The sequence below is a fragment of the Heterodontus francisci genome, chromosome 8, assembly GCF_036365525.1.
Source record: "Heterodontus francisci isolate sHetFra1 chromosome 8, sHetFra1.hap1, whole genome shotgun sequence".
NCBI classification, from domain to species: domain Eukaryota; kingdom Metazoa; phylum Chordata; class Chondrichthyes; order Heterodontiformes; family Heterodontidae; genus Heterodontus; species Heterodontus francisci.
The window spans coordinates 63,104,348-63,126,435 of NC_090378.1; the positions used below are offsets into that span (position 1 = coordinate 63,104,348).

General features: G+C 42.3%; 1 protein-coding gene across 1 annotated transcript in view; it reads right to left on the minus strand.

Moving 5' to 3' along the window:
- The window catches only part of slc1a7a (solute carrier family 1 member 7a), a 98,273-nt gene extending 76,596 nt beyond the window's left edge, over nt 1–21,677 (minus strand). The window contains exons 1-2 of the mRNA XM_068036428.1: nt 21,537–21,677; nt 21,006–21,085 (exon numbers count right to left, since the gene is read on the minus strand). Of these exons, the coding sequence (XP_067892529.1) occupies nt 21,006–21,085; nt 21,537–21,677 (221 nt within the window). The remainder of the gene's footprint in view (nt 1–21,005; nt 21,086–21,536) is intronic.
- Nucleotides 21,678–22,088: the final 411 nt, after the last annotated feature.

Here is a 22,088-nt window from a genome sequence, read left to right on the forward strand (position 1 = left end):
CTCCCGACGACTTTTGGTGCAACTTGTACTAATTGCCATGTTTGGAAGGGTGTCGAGTGCATCAGAGGCATGCAGAGTGGACAGATTGTGACATCAGTCAGAGATTAACGCTGATATGGCACACAACCTCCCATTTTGGACCTTGCATGTTCTGTTAATGCCCTCTCTTAATACATGCATAGCTGAACCTGGGGACACCCTCCACCCATTAATGCTATTTAAAGGAATCACCATTCAACTTTCAGGTGAGGTGCTTTTGACTTTCTTTTGCTTCTGCAGAGTTAGTGGGAATGCTATATACTGTGTTGTTGGAGTACTTGACAGAAATTCTTTTAGTCAGAAGGGAGTAGCGCCTCAACAATCCTAGTAACTTTGTGGAGCACAGATTTCTGGACTTCTGTGAGACTCTGAAAGCCCTTTGAGCACTGGTATACACAGTAATGATGGCTGCAGTCTGAGTTTGCAAGGCAACAAGTGGAGATCTCATGACCTTATTCTGAGCTTCCACTGCAGCACTCAGACGATGGGTGGCTTTTGCCTGTTTTGCAATGGAAGCTGAGACATCGACCATCAGATACTGCATCACTGTTGGGTCCACAAATGCTGTCAAGGAATTGGCCACCAATTCCACATTGGAAAGGATGGAATCCAAGCTCTGTGCAAAGCACTGTGCCAAGTTGGAGCTGCCTTGTGCCTTGACAGTTTCAGAAGGCTCTCTGGCAGGCCTACAAATGCAACAAGCATCTCTGTGTGCACACCCATCAGCCTTTCCCTGGACACTTTCCCCATTAAAGTCCTCATCTGAGTCCTCTGCAGAACTTGCCTGTGACCTTGCCCTCCAGGGAGCTGGCACACACATTATCTTTTCCTACTGATGCCCAGTGACTCACCATGTGCAGGTACCATCTCTATACTACCCTCTAAAGAATGCGCGGTGCCAGTATCTGAGCAGGTGGCTGCAAATGTAAGATCAGGTGACAGTGCTTCTTCCTCAGAGGTGTGATCTTCTTCTCGCCCTTTATCATCAGCCACCACTGGCTGGACAGGTGGCTGTCCTGGGTCTCTGAAAACATAATTGCACAAGGAGTGAGGTGGGTGGAAAGCAAGAGATGCATGGTTACACCATCTCCAGCTTGTACTTCATACATCTTCAGTGACACCAATTGCAACAGTCTTGATGAAGGCCATGCCAATAATGCACAGCACCAACTCTTCTAAGGGGGGGGGGGGACATGCCCCTGTGCCTGTACTTCGCCAGTTCTTTGCTGCTCCCTTTTGTTGTTTGCAAACTTATCCTGCAAGAGAGAGAGAAAAGAGTGTCACTGAATGTGTTGCAATGTGTTTGGGTTATGTGGCAGTCACAGCTGAATAGATGGCAGTATGTGGAAGCTGTGAGATGTGGGCATAAGGCTTGCAGCATTAGTAAGTGTGTGAGGGTGAAGTGGCATATGAGTGTTGGGCACAAGTCCTGACTGCTAGAGATTGTTTGTGGGTAATTGATGGAAGTATGGTGCATGAGAAGGATTACAGCCAGGTGAGGAGGGGGTCTCAGGCTCTCCACTCACCCTTCCTCTTATTTGACCGCAACAGGGTTTGTTCCTTTTTTAAACAGTGGTTGTGCTTACCACCTCAGTGAGTGTTTTACCTTTTACCTTTCATGCGATCATGAAAGAACCAATCAGACAGTTTTTCTTGAGTTTAAACAAGAAAGAGGTAAGTTTATTATACTTAACACTCTAACCCCAATTTAAAAATAATTTAAAATACACAGTGGTGCAGTGGTTAGCACCGCAGCCTCACAGCTCCAGGGACCCGGGTTCGATTCCGGGTACTGCCTGTGTGGAGTTTGCAAGTTCTCCCTGTGTCTGCGTGGGTTTTCTCCGGGTGCTCCGGTTTCCTCCCACAAGCCAAAAGACTTGCAGGTTGATAGGTAAATTGGCCATTATAAATTGTCACTAGTATAGTGGTAGGGAAATATAGGGACAGGTGGGGATGTTTGGTAGGAATATGGGATTAGTGTAGGATTAGTATAAATGGGTGGTTGATGTTCGGCACAGACTCGGTGGGCCGAAGGGCCTGTTTCAGTGCTGTATCTCTAATCTAAATCTAATCTAATCTAATCTCACTACACATTCATACACACATTCACATGAGAATCACATGCACACAAATAGATTACAGAGGGAACAATAGATTTGGTGGTTTGATTAAAGTCCAGAATAAATGGAACTTAAATACACAATCTGTGAAGTGGATGATCCAATAGCCTGCTGGCTGAAGCTGTTTCTTGAAATCCTCGGCTGGTCAAAGTGCACTTTATGGTTGGCCCGCTTGGCTCAAGACTTTCTTGGAGGCGGAACTGTAGTTGACTCTCTTCCTCTGGTCTCTGGCTGTAGCAGTCTGTAGGCTTGGTGGGTCCACAGTCACAGACAGTTCTCAACTTGATGTTTTCTGGAGGGAGAGAGACAGAGAGCGAGGGAAAGGGAAGCATGCAGATTTCTTTGCTGCTGCACACTCAATTACTGCTTGTCTTCTGTGTGTAACAAAACTCCCAGTTTTTCAGAGATGGACAGACAGTCACATGGTTCTTTCAATCCCCATTGTTTTTAATGAGATCCAAAGTCGAAAACACAAAACTTCTGTTAGGTGGGGCTGTCAATGTTTACCTTCTGGAGGGATGTCTCCACTTATGAATGCCTCAAGATAGTTTTGACTGTTTCGCTAATGAGGATGATCTGCATAATCTACTCAGTTAGCCAAAGCATTTTTCTGGCTGGGCTTCTTGCTAGACTTTTGTCTCCAGTTCAATCTCCTGATGCAAATTTCAGATGCAAATTGCAGTGGCCATCTTGGTTGCTAGTTTTTTAAAAGTTAACTACAGGATTTTTTCCATTAAATGTCTAATATAAGTTTCCAACTGATTAAATTAATATTTCACATTTGGCATATGAGGTTTTCTTGACAGAGGTGTGTGAGGTTGCTTGGAGATGGCATTTGATGATGATGCATTCACTGACCTTGACCACTCACGTTTTCCAGCACTTTATCCAGATACATGGGGCGAGACTCCTGGCATTGACCTCCATGGCTACCTGCTCCCATCTCCTTCACAGTGTATGGCTGGAGGGCCTCCTGGCTCCCTGAGGAAAGATGATCTCTCTCCTCCTTTCCACCTCCTGCACAAAGGCCTCCAGCACTGCATCTAAGAACCTGGAAGCCCTTTCTCTAGTCTGCTGCTCTATTGCTCTGGTTTCTTCCTGCTTAGAAAGCCTTCCCCAGCCCCTTCCAGCACCTGCTGCAGCCAGAATGCATCCCCCCTTTAAGAGATGCAGGCTAGTTTTAATTGGTGCTAACCTCGCATGAACCAGGGCCCCTTCTGACTGCGCAGCTGCTCAGCAGCACGTTTAGCACTGGGCTGCATGCCACAATGATGGAGATGAACAGGCAGCATGAAGCTTGCATGCTGCCTGCATCACTTCCCTTGGGTGCGGGTAATTGCCCATCACAATCCCCTTGTCCGCTAATGGACCTTATCCAATTTTTAGCCCCTGTACGTTTTCTTCTCATCGTTGAACCATTGGTGCTGAGGCTAATGGTGACATTTCTACTGGTAGTCTGGATGATGTCAGCTAATTTTAAGCAGATCAGGGATAGAACCTACAACCATCTAGTTTGTAGACCTCTGTTTTTCATTAAACAATACATTTGCCAATTAAAGCATCTGGGAGATTTGTGGGTCAAGTTCATTTCATTGGTCTGTGCATTCAACCAAAATGGGAGAAAGCTAAGACTACTGTGTGGTTCTGGTTTGCCACAGAACATGAAGGAGTGGCAGGCTTTTTCGTTCATGTGTGTGATCAGTTGCAATCACCTGAACAGAGATGAACTCAATTTAATATCTCATCCAAGGCACAGCCCTCAGTACTACATTGAGGTGTCATGTTTGATCATGTGCTTAAGTCATGGAATGGGACTCAAATGAGCAACATTCTGACTCAGGAACAAGAGTGCTACCAATTGAATCAGACTAACACATATTTACATGATATAGGAAAACTGCACATACCATTTTTGGAAATGCCTTCGTTTATTGCTAACCCATTATATCTAGAGTTCATAACACCAATAACCACTCCTAAAAACCATTACAATTCGAAACAGAAAGCAGTCAGGTCAGCCATATTGTTTTGGCTGCCAATTTCTCCACACTGCTCGTGAATTTACCGCCAAGTGTGGGACAGAAGAGCAAACAGCAATATACTTCAAAATATTGCCCGAAGACCATGACAATTAGACAAAAAGATATGAGATGTTCATCCCATCAGTCCAGGTGGGATAGGATTGCCCAAAGATGTGCCTCCAATACCATCCCAAATTCCAGGAACAAGAGCATCAGCTTGTTGCAGAAACCATTTTGACACAACTGAGGTGCCTGCTTCAGTGTGTAGGAGGGGGATTTCACTGTGGAACTTAGCTAGGACATACATGGGCTGCTGCACTGGGCAAAGATTGCTACAAGGTTCAAAACAGAACGGGTTTGAAGTTCCTCTTTTCTGACAGCAATTGATTGGTCTGCAATCAATTTTCATAGGGAAATAGCCTTTGTGACGGAAACCAGACCTGCCAAAGGAAACATATTAATTTCATCAGATGGAACACTACTTGAACCCTTTTACTGGACATTGCACAGAACTTGTTTAAAAAGGACCACAGAGTTGGACAGCTGAAACATGACTGCACATTTGCATTCTGAGAGACAGTTGAATAGAGAAACAATGGAAGTGCTCATTGATTCAATTAACAAGATTGGTCTGGGCAATCATAATAATCAACCTTCTTTGTCTGTGTACGAGCCAGAACTCCATACCCCACCGAGTGTGACTGGAGAACTTTGAGAATCAACAACCCTCACAGAAGATGCTGTTTCAAATAAACAGCTGGTCACATGACTTATCTGCTGGCCAGACTGGGAACTGTTTGAATTGTGCCCCACAGAAAGGTTTGGAACAGACTGCAATTTGAAGACAAAAGAGAAGGAAGGTCTCTCCCCGCCTCTCCCTCTCAAGCAAAGTCCCAGGGACCTGTGGAAGCAGCTTAAGCCTCAAGACAGAGGACCTCTTCAGCCTTCTGGTACCAGAGAAGCAAGTTTGAAAGTGTGCAGTGGGCCCCAGCAAGAACTGCAATACCTTAAGTCAAATCAAGGACTTTTCATCCAAACTGAAAGACAGTAACTGACTTCTATTTATTGCCAATCCTACTTAAACTTCCCCCTTTAATCTTTCTCTCCTTCTGTATCTATTTGTGTATGTGTTTATCTCATAAGCATGTTCACGTGGTCGTATCATGTATTTTTAGTAATTTTAAACACAGGCATCTTCCTTTGTGCTAGATATGACTCCAGCCAATAGAGAGATTTCCCCCGATTCCCATTGACTTCAATTTTGCTTGGGCTCCTTAATGCCACACTCGGCCAAATGCTGTCTTGATATCAAGGGCAGTCATTCTCACCTCTTTTATCCATGTTTGGACCATGGCTGTAATGAGGTCTGGAGCTGAGTGGCCCTGGTAGATTCCAAACTGAGAGTAGATTGTTGCTGAGTAAGTGCCGCTTGATATCACTGTCGATGACACCTTCCATCGCTTTGCTGATGATCAAGAGTAGACTGATTGGCCAGATTGGACTTTTCCTGCTTTTTGTGGACAGGGCATACCTGGGCAACTTTCTACATTGTCGTGCAGATGCCAGTGTTGTGGCTGTACTAGAAAAGCTTGGCTAAGGGTGCAGTTAGTTCTGGAGCACAAGTCTTCAATACTACAGCTGAGATGTTGCCAGGCCCCATAGCCTTTGCTGTATCCAGTGTCATCAGTCATTTCTTGGCATCACATGGAGTGAATAGAATTGTCAGAACACTGGCATTTATGATGGTGTGAACCTCAGTGCATGACAGTATTGGCAGGAATGACCACTGCACTGTCCTTATGGAGATGAAGTTATGTCTTTACACTGAGGACACCTTCCATCACATTGAAATGAATTCCACCACAATCTGTAACCTCTGTAATCTGTAACCTCATGGCCCAGCATATCCCTCACTCCAATTGTTATTATCAAGCCAGGGGACCAACCCTAGTTCAATGATTCAATGAGGAGCATGGAAGAGCCATGAACAGCACCAAGTGTATCTAAAAATAAGGTGACAATCTGGTGAAGCTACACCATAGGATTCGTTCGTTAGTTGGTGTCATCTTCTTCCCAGAAGATTGACTGTCATGGATCTTCACCTCTGTCTGTCCTGTGCTGTCCTTACACATTCTGCACAGGTCAGCTGCATCCAGTCCATTATATCTGTCATCCATTTTCTTCTCTGCTTCCCTCTCCTATGTTTTCCATCGGTCTTTCCTCCAATAATTGTCTCTGTCTACCTTCTGCTCTAATGATGTGACCAAAGTATTTCTCTCTTTGACGTTATGCACTAGTATCCTCTTTTTGTCCAGCCATTTCCAGCACTGTCTCATTAGTCTTTCTGTTTGTGTAAGATATGCAAAACATCCTCCATATGTCCATAGGATTCCGTGCATGCGAAACAGTGGAAGCAGCATGCTTTACACAGAAAAAAGTGAGTCTACAACTGATTAATCAGATCAAAGCTATGCAGTCCTGCCAAATTCAGTCGTGGACAATGAAACAACAAACAAACATCCCCATTTTCAATGATGGCAGAACCCAGCATGTCAATACAAAAGACAAGGCTGAAGTATTTGCAACAATTGTCAGCCAGAATTGCTGAATGGATGATCCAACTCAGCCACCCCCCACACTGCACCCCCCACCCCTCGAGGTCCCCGGAATCACAGATGCTAGTATTCAACCAATTCAATTCACTCCTTATGATATCAAAAGATGGCTGAGCACACTCGATACAGCATGCAGACTATGGGTCCCAATAACATCCCATCTGCAGTGTTGAAGACCTGTGCTCCAGAACTAGCCATGCCTCTAGCCCAGCTGTTCCACTGCAATTACACCACTGACATCTACCAGACAATATGGAAAATTGCCCAGATATGCGCTTTTCACAAAAAGCAGAACAAATCGAACCTGACCAATTACTGCCCCATCAGTGTACTCTCAATCATTGGCAAAGTGGGCATTTACTCACCAATAACCTGCTCAACAGTGCTCAGTTTGGGCTCTGCCAGGATCACTCAGCTCTAGACTTCATTACAACCTTGGTCTAAACATGGACAAAAGAGCTGAATTCCAGAGGTGAGGTGAGAGTGACTGCCCTTGACATCGGGGCAGCATTTGACCAAGTTTGGAATCAAGGAGCCTTAGTAAAATTGAAGTCAATGGGAATCAGGAAAAACTGTTTGCAGTGGCGGAAGGATCAGTAACCAGAGGACACAGATATAGTGTGATTGGCAAAACAACTAGAGATGACTTTTTTTAAAGCAGTGAATTGTTGTGAAGTGGAATGCACTGCCTGAAATGGTGGTGGAAGCAGATTCAATAGGAACTTTCAAAAGGGAATCGGATAAATAACTGAAGGGAAAAGAATACGGGGTTATGAGGAAGTAGCAGGGGATTGCAATTTCAAAGAGGAGGCTCAGGTGCTGGTTGGCCTCCCTGCATCATTTTATGATTCTTTGATTTCTTAAAGTAGGTTACACAATAGTATTTTGACATTGTCTATTCAGGTATTTGAAAACATAGCCAATGACTATGCATTGCAGCAGCACTGTCATAGCAGAAGTATAAATGTGTTTATTAGACAATGCTAAATTTAAAGTCCAAGAGCAGAAACATTCTCCCACCATTATTCCCCATTTCCCTTTGCTCTCTCAAAGACAGTGACCCGTGAAGGGTTGTGGATCCATGGCTACAGGTCGCCCTCTGCTGGCCACAGGTACCCCAGCTAGCGAATGTAGGGAAATGTGATCATGGGGGAATCACAGAATTGTCCAAAATTCAAGTACCCACAAGCACCTGAATGCACAAAAAATACTTGTTAGAGATTAGCATTTCATCTGGGACTGTGTTTTTTTAATTGACATTTCAGTTTTGTTTCTTTATTGCTATATAATCTAATTTCTGTTTCCAACTCCTGTTTTGGTTTTAGTGAGATTTAATATTCACAGTATGGAAAAATAATTTATTAGCAAAACTACCACAAGTGGATAAAGATATCCACTGTACTTGGTGGTTGACTGCTTACTGCATTTTCACATGTGCATCCAATGGCCAGGGTGGATTATAAAATTGCAATAACTTTATTGCCTGAAGCTTTATGGGAAGTTCCATATAGTACTTAAGAGTTGTTGATACTTTAAAATTCTAGTTAGATGGAAAGGATGCTTCTGATTATAAAGGGACTGAACCAATTTTAAGGAATCGGTTACTGAAACAAGTTCCAGACAATCTGAGAGTTTGGTTACTTGGTAATGGATGTAAGGAGTATCAAGCAGTTCAACAGATAATGTTATCATTTTGTAACTTTGCAAGCCCTAGGAAAACATCACATTAGGTGAGTAATCACTCAAACGAAACTACTCATCTGATGAGTTGCTCACTGACCCAGATGTTTAGCCCATACTCTATGAGCTTTTATCATTATAGCTGAGCAGAACACAAAAGGGTAATGACAAAAAGATTATAGGCCTTGTGCATCACAATACAGATACACCCTTGGAGAGGGGAAAAAAACCCAGGCCATTTAGCTGGGAAAAATCTGGAAAATTCCTCTCCTAACCCTTTAGACAATTAGAATCTGGTCCAGGAGATCACACTAACTCTAATATATATTACAGGGTTTGTACCCTTGTACAATGTAATCGTCAATGAGTCAGAAACAAGTTCAGCTGACTTGAGGATATACAGTGCATCAGCGTTCACTATACTTACTGCACGGGCCGGAACCTCTTCCACAGGTCTACTATTCTCTGGGTAAAGAATAACCGCCTATCTTCCAACTTAGGCCTGCCCTTACAGAACTTGTAAGTGTGACCCCAGGATCCCCAACCTATCTAGTTGAAATTATTTGTCCACATAAACACAATCTAGTCCCTTCATTATTTTATAAACTTCAATCAAATTGCCCTAAGTCTACACTTCTCTGAAGTATACAGACTCAGCTCCTTAAGCCTATCTGGGTAGTTAAGGGGTCTTAAACTGACCCCTTACCAAAGCCTCAATATCCCCCACGAAGTGAGGAGACCAAAAATGGACACAGTGTTCTAAATGAAGCCTAATCAAGGTCTTGTACAAGAACAAAATGGTATGTTTTGTTTTGCAGTGAATTGTCCTGTGACAACCCAGTATTCTGTTTGCTTTAGATAAAGCTGCATGACATTGGCCATGAACCTTTACGCAGTGATGCACTAAAACACCTAAATTGTTTTCTTTCGCTCCTGGCTTCAATTCTGTTCCCCGTAGGGTGCATATTTATCTAGCATTAGAACTGCAAAACACGATGGACGGTATCCTCAATGTGAAGAAGGGACTTCGTCTCCACTATGACTGTGCGGTGGTCACTCCTACTAATACTGTCAAGGACAGATGCATCTGCAACAGGTAGATTTTGAAGATGAGGTCAAGTAGGTTTTTCCCTCTTGTTGCTTCCCTCAGCACCTGCCACAGATCCTGTCTCGCAGCTATGTCCTTTAGGACTTGGCCAGCTCAGTCAGTAGTGGTGCTACCGAGCCGCTTTTGGGGATGGACATTGAAGACCCCACCCAGAGTACATTCTATGCCCTTGCTTCTTCCAATTGGTGTTCAAAATGGAGAGGCACTGATTCATCAGCTGAGGGATGGCGGTAATCAGCAGAAGGTTTCCTTGCCCATATTTGATCTAATGCCATGAGACTTCATGGAGTCCAGAGTCAATGTTGAGGACTCCCAAGGAAACTCCGTCCTGACTGTATACCACTGTGCCACCACCTCTGGTGGGTCTGTCCTGCCAATGGGACAGGACATACCCAGGGATGGTGATGGTGGTCTTAGGGACATTGTCTATAAGGTATGATTCTGTGAGTATGACTATGTCAGGCTGTTGCTTGACTAATCTATGGGACAGTTCTCCCAAATTTGGCACAAGTCCCCAGATGTTAGTATGGAGGACTTTGCAGGGTTGACTGGGCTGGGTTTGGGTTTGCCGTTATCACCTCCAGTGCCTTAGTCAATGCCAGGTGGTCCGTTCGGTTTCATTCCTTTTCTTACATTTTGTAGCGGTTGTACAACTGAGTGGCTTGCTAGGACATTTCAGAGGGCATTTAAGAGTCAACCATATTGCTGTGGGTCTGGAGTCACATGTATGCCAGACCAGGTAAGGACGGCAGATCTCCTTCTCTGAAAGACATTAGTGAACCAGATGGGTTTTTACAACAATCGACAATGGTTTCATGGTCACCATTAGACTAGCTTTTAATTCCAGATTTATGATGTTTGAGAACGTTTGAGAAACACTGTCCTACGTCACCCTGTATACAACAATTTACCTCTGCTACTTGTGTATTCAATTTTTGTTTAAATTTATGTAATAGTTAGATTTTGAAGTCAATAAACAAATGTTTGCACATGACTTGCTGTTTGACTTCGCCTTTGATGATTTGGCAAGAAAGGGTTAATTTATTCATTCAGTAACTTGTGGGTATCCTAATTGGGAACTGGTATGGTAAATTCAAATTCAGTTTGAACTGTCTGATGTTAAATAGTTCAGCAAGCCAGGCTTAGGCATCATTCGCACCTAGATGTAGGCTGGGTGGTAAACCCCGGACAGTTACTTAATGAGAAATTAAGGTGAAGAGGATTAATAGGGGGATTATCTGATTCCTTGATATAGATTGCAGAATAATGAAATTCACCAATTTGACAACAAGGCATCCTTAAGTGCCTTGCCCATTCAAGGAAAGAGTGCAAGCTGTCACATGATCCACACCCTAGCCAGTAGCATAGTGGATGCTTTGCTTGGTGCACTGTTTCAGATAGGCACGGGACAAGCTAACAGGGTAAAAGTCCATTTGCAGTGTCCTGCAACCATCAGTGTGAGGCTGTTTGGAAAATAGGAACATAGGAGCAGGAGTAGGCTATTCAGCCGATCGAGCCTGCGCCACCATTCAATATGATCATGGCTGATCTTCCACTTTAATGCCTCTTTCCCACACTATCCTCATATCCCCTAATGTCATTTGTATTTAGAAATCTGTCAATCTCTGCTTTAAACATACTTAATGATTGAGCTTCCACAGCCCACTGGGCTAGAGAATTCCAAAGATTTACAACCCTCTGAGTAAAGAAATTTCTCCTCATCTCTGTCCTAAGTGGCTTCCCCCTTATTTTGAAATTGTGTTCCCTGGTTCTAGACTCCCCAACCAGGGGGAAAATCTTAGCTGCATCTACCCTGTCTATCCCTTTAAGTATTTTGTAGGTTTCAATGAGATCACCTCTCATTCTTTGAAACTCTCGAGAATGCAGGCCCAGTTTCCCCAATCTTTCTTCATAGGATAGTCCCACCATTCCGGGAGCAAGTCTGGTGAACCTCCATTGCACTCCCTCTATGGCAATAATATCCTCTGAGGGTAAGGGGACCAAAACTGCACACAGTACTCCAGGTGCGGTCTAACCAAGGTTCTATACAATTGAAGCAAGACTTCACTACTCCTGTACGCAAATCCTCTTGCAATAAAGGCTAACATACCATTAGCCTTCCTAATTGCTTGCTGCACCTGCAGGTTAGCTTTCAGTGACTTATTGACAAGTACACCCAGGTCCCTTTGTATATCTACACTTTCTAATCTCTTACCATTTAAGAAATACTCTGCACATCTATTCCTCTTACCAAAGTGGATAACCTCATATTTTTCCACATTATATTCCATCTGCCACATTCTTGCCTACTCACTAATTCTGTCCAAATCACCTTGAAGCCGCTTTGCATCTTCCTCACAAAACACATTCCTAACTAGTTTTGTGTCATCCATAAACTTGGAGATATTACATTTGATCTCCACATCCAAATCTTTGACATATATTGTGAATAGCTGGGGCCCAAGCACTGATCCCTGCAGTACCCCATCAGTCACAGCCTGCCAACGTGAGACTGACCCGTTTACTCCTACTCTCTGTTTTCTGCCTGTTAACCAATCCTTAATCCATGCCAGTATGTTACCTCCTATCCTATGTGCTTTAATTTTGCTCACCAACCTCCTGTGAGGGACTTTATCAAAAGCCTTTTGAAAATCCAAGTATACCACGTCCAACCACTCCACTTCATCAATTCTGTTAGTAACATCCTCAAAAAACTCCAACATGTTTGTCAAACATGATTTCCCATTCATAAATCCATGTTGACTATGCCCAATCAGATCAATATTATCCAAGTGTCCATTTATCACATCCTTTAGAATAGATTCTAGCATTTTCCCAATGACTGATGTAAGGCTAACAGGTCTGTAATTCCCTATTTTCTCTCTGCCTCTCTTCTTAAATAGTGGGGTGACATTTGTGACCTTCCAATCTGCAGGAGCCGCTCCAGAATCTATAGGATTTTGGAAGATGATCATCAATGCATCCACTATCTCCATAGCTGCTTCTTTCAACACTCTGGGATGTCGAATATCAGGTCCTGGGCACTTAACAACCTTCAGCCCCATTAATTTCTTCAATCCAACCTTCTTACTAATACTAATTTCCTTCAATTTCTCATTCCCCCTAATCCCTTGGATCTCTAATTCTGGGAGGTTTCTTGTATCTTCTTCAGTGAAGACAGACACAAAGTAATCATTTAGCTTCTCTGCTATTTCTCTATTCCCCATTATAAATTCTGCTGACTCTGCCTGTAATGGACCCACATTTGTCTTAGCCAAACGTTTCCTTTTTACGTACCTATAGAAGCCTTTACAGTCCGTTTTTATATTTTTTCTGGGTATTATTAATATTCTATTCTCCCTACTGTTATGACCAGGTGAAGGCTGAGAAAGACCCCTAGACACCTTTCTCACCTGGTCATAACAGTAGGGAGAATAGAATTCACCAATGGGGAACTCAAAACACGGTGTGTTTAAAATTAAAACCCTGTTACAATAAGACCAGGTGAATGCTGAGAAAGACCCCTAGACACCTTTCTCACCTGGTCTTATTGTAACAGGGTTTTAATTTTAAACACACCATGTTTTGAGTTCCCCATTGGTGAATCCTTGTTCACAGCTTTCCAGTTATAAGGCAAAGAAACCAGCACACCAGGTTTTCTCAGGTTTAAAGAAGAAAAGTGAAATTTATTAAAACTTAAACTGAAACTCTAATTCAGTTAATGCCTATGGATACACGCTGCGCCAAACGCCAGCATGCTTACGTGATATGCACATGCAAATAGAGACAGAAAAAAGCAGAAGAAAAACAGTGGAAAGGTTTGAGACAATCTCTGAAGAGGGGTTTTTGTTACTGTGCTTCAAGCTCGCTGTAGTTCTTGGTTGAATATATGGTCTTGCTTTTCGTTGGGTCTCAGTATTCTTCTTAAACCTTGTTCACGGTAGGAGACTTTTCTCTCTTGGTTCATGTGTCTTCAATCATTTCCGAAGCTAGTGAGGACGAGATGAGAACTGACAGGAGAGAGGTCTTTTCAGTCCAGGAGCAAACAGCTTTCTTAGTTCAAATTCTCTGTGGCAAGATCAAATTCAAGAAACTCCAACAGCCAATTAGTCATGTGACTAAACTGGTCTGACCACATCTGTTTGTATATTCAGGCATCATAGCAGTTAACCTGGAATGTTAGCCTCACTGCCTTCAATGTCTGGTAATCAAAAGTCCATTGTGGATTAAATTGGAGCAGGGAGTGGTCCCTTTGTTCTTTCCAAGTACTGTCTGTTACTATGCAAATGTCTTTCCAGTCAGGGGTCTGGTTTTCTTTTAAAAACAAGTTCTTTCTTTACTCTAGTAAAAGCTTAAAAACAAATGTCCATGTGGCAAAATTAACGTGTCTCATTCTTGGCAGGTGGGGGCCTGCATGACACTACCAATGTAAATAATTCGATGCCAGATGGATCACATCTGCAGCCTTTATCATGTAGTACACAAAACTGCAACAAGAGCAAGTTCCAAAGGGACTAGGCGTAGGTGTTATACATTCATTGGGCAGGTTTCCATGCAGCTGTGAGATCCAGCAATCCAGGAGGTTCAGTAGACCATGACTGTTTGCCAAATGCAGTGTGCATAGTACTTTCAAGCCAGGCATTAGCCTCATACTTGAAAGGAAAGTGATGTGACAAAAGATTAGGCATTTTCGTCCACAATGGATTATTTATTGGATTCTCTCTCTCTCATGAGAGAATCATGGCACACAGTTAAAATGGGTTATCACTGTCTATTTCTGCATGATACAGTAAATACACAGCCCTGGCTGTGTCAGAGTCATAGACTCATAGCAGCACAGAAGGATGCCATTTGGTCCATTGAGTCCATGCTGGCTCCCTGCAGAGCAATCCAATCAATCCCATTCCCTAGCTCTATCCCTGTAGCCCTGTAAGTATATTTCGCTCTGGTGCCCATCCAATTTCCTTTGAAACCTTTCATCGTCTCTGCTTCCACCACCCTCACAGGCAGCGAGTTCCAGGATATTACCACTCACTGCGTAAAAATGTTTTTCCTCACATCCTCCCTGCATCTCTTGCCCAAAACCTTAAATCTGTGTTGCCTAGTCCTTGTAACATCAGCTCATGCAAATAGCTTTTCTTTGTCTACCCTATCCAAACCTGTCAGAATCTTGTACATCTATATCACATCTCCCCTCAATCTCCTTTGCTCCAAGGAGAATGAAACCAGCTTCTCCAACCTAACTGGTAGTTAAAATCCCTCATCCCTGGAACCATTCTGGTAAATCTCCTCTGCACCCTCTGAAGGACCCTCACATCCTTTCTAAAGTGTGGTGACCAGAATTGGATGCAATCAATACTCTACTTGTGGCTGAACCAGAGCTTTATCAAGGTTCAGCATAACCGCCCTGCTTTTGTACTCTATGAAGCCCAAGAGCCCATATGCTTTGTTAACTACTCTCTCAATATATCCTGCCACTTTAAAGATCTATGCACATGAACCCCCAGGTCCCTCTGTCCCTGTACACTCTTTAGAACTGTACCATTAAGTCTATATTGCCTCGTCCTATCCTTTTTGCCAAAATGCATCCTCTCACATTTCTCTGTATTAAATTCCATCTGCCACTTGTGTGAATCAATTGTAGTCATTGCCCTTGGTCATCTGCCCCAATATCTACTTAAGTGCCTCAGTGTCAAATTCTGCTTTAGAATACTCCTGTGAAGTGCCTTGGGATGTTTTCGTAAGTTAAAGGTACTATATAAATACAAGTTGTTGTTGTTGAGGATAAGGAAATGATGTGACTTCACTTCATAGTTCATTATCAATAATGAAAATAGAATAGGGAGGGGGAAAGTGACCTGGACACTTTGTTCCAGAAGGCAGTCACTGTTTTGGTCAGTGGTCAGGGCCAGGAGGGTGTGACTGCGAGTTAGGCAGGTAAGGGGATTGAGAAGGTGGGAGCAAAGAGCGAGAGTCCAGAAAGCTATATCGCCTGCCCGGTGCCAAGGTTCAGGACATCTGCTCAGGGCTGGAGAGGAACTTACAGTGGGAGGGGGAGGATCCAGTTGCCGTGGTCTATGTAGGTACCAACGACATAGGCAGGACAAGGAATAGTCAGTATAAGGAGCTTGGCATAAAATTAAGAAGCAGAACCTCAAAGGAAACAATCTCTGAATTATTACCTGAGCCACGAGCAAATTGGGGCAGGGCAAATAAGATTAGAGAAATGAATGCGTGGCTCAAAGACTGATGTGGTAGAAGTGGGTTCTGGTTCGTGGGGCACTGGCACCAGTACTGGGAAAAGTGGGGGCTGTACCATTGGGTACATTGTGTTCTGGCGAGTTGCATAACTAGGGAAGTAGAGAGGGTTTTAAACTAAATAGTGGCGGCAAGGGATTAAAGATGTGGGAAGATGTGGTAAATCAAAGAGTAGAGACAAGGCAAGAGAGAAAAGTATTAATATGGGAAAAGATAAACAGACCGTGACAGGAAGGCATAGTGAGGACAAATCTAAAAGTAAATCAGCAGACAAGGCTAGAGGTTACAAAAATAATAAAAAGACAAAACTAAATGTTCTGTATCTGAAAGCACATAGCATTCGAAACAAAACCAATCAACTCATAGCGCAAATAGAAATATGTACGATCTGATAGCCATTACAGAGATATGGCTGCAGATGCATAGATTGGAAACTGAATATTGAAGGGTGCATGACATTCAGGAAGGACAGGAAACTAGGAAAAGGTGGAGGGGTGGCTCTGTTAATTAATGATGGTATTAGCACATTAGAGAGCGATGACCAAAGTTCAGGAAACCAGGATGTAGAAGTGGTTTGGGTTGAGATGAGAAATGATAAAGGCAAGAAATCAGTTGTGGGAGTGGTGTACCGGTCCCCTAACAGTAACCACATGGTAGGACGGGGTATAAAGGAAGAAATAATGGGTGCTTGTCAGTCAGCTATGGCGATAATCATGGGGGATTTTAATCTACATACAGATTGGAAAAATCAGATGGGCAAGGGTAGCCTAGATGAAGAGTTCACAGAATGTTTTTGGGATAGTTTCTTAGAACAGCATGTCTGGAACCAACCAGACAGCAGGCTATACCAGACCGAGTACTGTGCAACAACATAGGATTATTTAATGGCCTCATAGTGAAGGCGCCCCTAGGCAACAGCAATCATAATATGATTGACTTGTACATTCAGTTTGAAGGAGAGAAGAGAGGGTCTAAGACTCGTATTTTTAAACTTAAATAAGGGCAATATGAGGGCATGAAAGCAGAGCTGGAGAAAGTGAACTGACAAAGTAGGTTAAGGGATAGGTCAATAGAGATGCAGTGGCAGGCATTTAAGGGGATATTTCAGAATACACAGAATGGATACATTCCAACGAGAAAGAAAAATTCCAAGGGGAGGACCCGCCATCCGTGGTTCACTAAAAAAGTTAAAGATAGTATCAACCTTAAAGAAAAAGCATATAATTGCACAAAGATGGATGACTGATCAGAAGATTGGACAGAATATAAAAAGCAGCAAAGAATGACTAAAAGATTAATGAGGAGAGAAAAATTAGAGTACAAGAGAAAGCTAGCTAGAAATATAAAAACTGATAGTAAGAGTTTCTATAGATATTTTAAAAAGAAAAGTTAGCAAAATGAGAGTTGATCCTATAGAAAGTGAGTCTGCGGAATTAATAAAGGAAAGTAAGGAGATGGCAGATGAATTGAACAGGAATTTTGCATTGGTCTTCACCATAGAGGATACAAGTAACATCCCAGAAATATCTGTAAATCAGGAAATGGAAGGGAGGGAGGAACTCAAGAAAATTATAATCACCAGGGAAGTGGTACTGAGCAAATTGTTGGAGCTGCAGACTGACAAGTCTCCGAGTCCTGATGGACTTCATCTGAGAATCTTAAAAGTGGCTCGTGAGATAGTTGATGCATTGGTTTTGATTGTCCAAAAATCCCTAGATTCCATAATGGTAGGTTCCATTAGATTGGAAAATAGCCAATGTAACTCCTTTATTCAAAAAAGCAGGGAGACAGAACGCAGGAAACTACAGGCTAATTAACTTCACATCTGTCATAGGGGAAATGTTGGAAGCTTTATTAAAGACACTTGGAAAAATTCAAGGTACTCAGACAGAGTCAACATGGTTTTGTGAAAGGGAAATCATTTTTAACCAATTTATTGGAGTTCTCTGAAGAAATAACATGGGCTGTGGATAATGGGGAACCGGTGGATATACTGTACTTAGATTTCCGGAAGGCATTTGATAAGGTGCCATATCAAAGATTATTGTGGAAAATAAAAGCTCATGGTGTTGGGGGTAACATATTGGCATTGTTACAACTGAGGCGGGAGGAGTGCACTGCTAATTCTGTCCCACATCTCCACAGGTCACAGCATATCAATTAATTTTCCCACTTACCAAAACAGCCAATTAGATACTCTATTTGTCCCTGAATAAAGCACACAAACCAGGGTTTCTTTAATCAACAACAAAATTAACCCTTTTTTATAAAACCAAGTCTTAACCAATAATGACAAAAATCTATATACGAATTGAGATATTAAAGCTCCTTATTTTCCCTAGCCCTCATGCACATGCACATACATCCAAAAACCGATTAACCGGGAAAAAAAGGGATTTTGGTTCACAGCTGTTTCATAGGAGTGAAAGGAATAAAAAAAACTTGGTCTCTCATGATTTGGAAGGACATTCTTCAGTTTGGTGAGGTGTCCCAAAATCGAATAGTTGGATGCTACTCGAAGTCTTTCCAGGCGAGGTTGATGAACAGTCTATGAAGTGTAGACATTCAATGAACTTCAACAGTAGAAGGCTTCACATAAGTTCTTCCATCAGTTGTGCAGCAACATGAATCTTCTTAGGGCTTACAGCAGCAGTACAGCAGTAAAAGGTTTCTTCCAATATTCAGGATTTCTTAAACCCAGGAGGCAACAGTACAGCTTGATGCAGGAATTCTTCAGAGACAGGAGGCAGTAGGAATCTGCCACACTTGAAATACAGGGTTTCTTCTCAAGAGATGCAGGATTCCTTTACAGAGAGAGGGAATACTTTTTCTGGGTCTTCTTCTGATCTCCAGGTAGGTCAAAATCAAATTTCAAATGCCTGCTTTTCTCCAAACCCACTGTTTTTTTAAAGTTCCAAACTGAAACCAACCATGATGAAACAGGTCACATGCCCTGTCATAAATTTTCTCTTGTTATAACAGAGAGCAGCTCTGAGGTCAACCCCCTGCTAGTTTCCTTGAAATTGCCAGTTCAGCTTTTGTTGAACTTCCTTTCAAAACATCCATAAAGTTCAACTATTTGTAGGTGTCTCAATGTCCACTGAAATCCTTTTTCAGTTTTTAAAAACACAGAATCCTAAGTTTTAATACACAAAAGAAATCTTCATAACAGCATGGATAGGAGATTGGCTAGCTAACAGGAAACAGAGAGTAGGCATAAATGGGTCATTTTCTGGTTGGCAAGATCTAACGAGTGGTGCCACAGGGATCAGTGCTGGGGCCTCAACTTTTTACAATTTATATAAATCACTTGGATGAAGGGACGGAAGGTATGGTTGTTAAATTTTCTGATGACACAAAGATAGGTAGGAAAGTAAATTGTGAAAAGGACAAAGCAAAGGAAAACAGACAGGTTAAGTGAGTGGGGAAAGATCTGGCAAATTGAGTATAATGTGAGAAAATGTGAAATTGTCCATTTTGGCAGGAAGAATAAAAAAGAAGCAGAGAAGCATATTATCTAAATGGTGAGAGATTGCAGAGCTCTGAGATGCAAAGGGATCTGGGTTTCCTAGTCCATGAATTGTAAGAGGTTAGTATGCAGGCACAGCAAGTAATTAGGAAAGCTAATAGAACTTTATCATTTATTTCAAGGGGAATTGAATACAAAAGTAGGGAAGTTATGCTTCAGCTATACAGGGCATTGGTGAGACCACATCGGGAATACTGTGTACAGTATTGGTCTATTTATTTAAGGAAGGATGTAAATGCTTTGGAAGCAGTTCAGAGAAGGTTTACTCAACTAATACCTGGAATGGGCAGGTTGTCTTATGAGGAAAGATTGGACAGGCTAGGATTGTATACACTGGAGTTCAGAAGAGTAAGAGGCAACTTGATTGAAACATACAAGATTTGAAGGGTCTTGACAGGGTGGATGTGGAAAGGATGTTTCCCCTTGCAGGAGAATCTAGAACTAGGGGTCACTATTTAAGAATAAGGCGTGCGACCATTTAAAACAGAGATGAGGAGAAATTTTTCTCTCAGAGGGTCATGAGTCTTTGGAACTCTCTTCCTCAAAAGGCAGTGGAAGCAGAGTCTTTGAATATTTTTAAGGCAGAGGTAGATAGATTTGTGATAAACAAGGGGGTGAAAGGTTTTGGGGGTTGGCGGAAATGTTGAGGTTACAATCAGATCAGCCATGATCTTATTGAATAGCAGAGCAGGCTCGAGGGGCCAAGTGGCTTACACCTGCTCCTAATTTGTATGTTTGTATGTAACTATAGTCAGTGAGTATGTGTCAGTTAAAATTTAATCATCAATTTCTTTAGGCCAATCAGCAAAGCTCCTGCTCGAGGATTTTTGTACCTTTGACAACAATAACACTGGATCTTTTAAGTTACAGGGTTGCCTTCCATACTAGCATTGAAGACTATAAGAAGATTATGGGATAGTGCCACAAACATCTTGCTTCCACTTCAGAATACTAAGATTTGGACTAGGACAAAAGTTGACGTTTGCTAATAGTCATAAGGATCCCACATGAAATAGGTTTAGATCATGTGAATCCAGTGCCAAATGAGCATAAGTGCCCAGAACAATACTGCCCTCAACGCAACTCATCACTACCACAACATACACCAAAGCAAAATACAGCAGATGCTGGAAATCTGAAATAAAAACAGAAAATGCTGGAAATACTCAGCAGTTCAGGCAGCATTTGTAGACAGAAGCAGTTAACATTTCAGGTGGGTGACCTTTCATCAGAACTCAGAGCCAGAGTTCTAGGTTCTGACGAAAGGCCATCAAATTGAATCATCAAACACCGCCATTCTCACTCACATGTTCTCCGTAATCCCCACCAAAATGATGCTATTCATATTGAGCAGGACACTTTATTTAGATGGGACATTACCGTGGTAAAGTTGGCATGGGACAGTTCTGGCTCTTCACCCTTCCCATCAACTGGACAGAGCCTCCTTAAAATGACTGTCAAACGGCAGGGCAGCAGCTTGGGACCAGTGCCAGTCCACTCAGCTAAATTGACACGGGCTATGAAAGACGATTAGAAAGAGATCCTATCGGAAATAAATCTTTCCTAATATGCATTCGGTGGAATGGTGAGGTATGTGCAACGAAAGAATCACTGCTGGGACAAGTTTTCACTCACCTCGATACCACCAATGGAAGAATTAACATTTTCAGCATCCTCATTAACAACTCGCCAGGGAACTGGAAATACTTGATTTCCTAAAAAGTCACAAATACATAAAGCCAGGTGGATGGGACCCATTAAAAACACTGGAAATAAGTTTGCAATACAATATACTGAGGACGAAACGATCTTTTACATAAATATAATTTGGAATGAAATGTGAGCAGACTTTGGCAGCATTTAGAAATGCAATTACATGTTAAGCTGGGATATACGAAAAAATGCAATTACTTTTGAAAATAAGAGGGAGAGTAGAGAAACCGAGTGTTCAGGACACGCCAAGGTCCCCAAATAATTAGCTCATCTTTTACATAATATAAATGTTTGTTTTAAAAGTGGCACCTTTGGCCGAAAAGTAATCGACGTAAATTTGTCATGGTGGAATTCATTGATTTTTTTTAAGTCACTTAGCAATTGCCAGTTGCATGGCTAATTAAATAGATTCCTGTCAGTGAATTATTGTCAAATACTTTTAGAATTGCCTACCTGTTCGGAGAGATGCCTAGTCCTAAGAAAAAACCCCAGTGAGCATCCGATAATAACGGACAACACCGAGAGAATGAGCAAACCATTCCTTTTAAAGACATCCTTGATCTGAACCGAGACTGCAGCAAATGCTACCGCCATCGTGCCCCAGTTTGCTCCGCTAGAAAGGATGGCTAGTTCCTCCAAATACCGGTAGTTCTGTGACCGCTCGCAGATCGGGACTCAGCTCTTATGTCCCATCACTGAGCTTCACACACACAGAACATAATGCCCCTGCCCTCCAAGCCAAACTTCGTCAAATAGAAAGCACCCAACAGCTGCCATTATTATCCCAAACTGATGTCTCTGATTCCATTATCATTAAGTATCAAAGACGATTATAACCTCAGGCCAGCAGTCTTGCCAGCACTCAGATGAACCGTCCGGCTCCCGGACTTAGGCATTCGAAATGATTCCGGAGAAAATGTAAACTAATTAAAACACAGAGTAATATTTGTTTTTAAAAAATAAATATTATTTAATAAATATTATTTATTAAAATATTATTCCAAG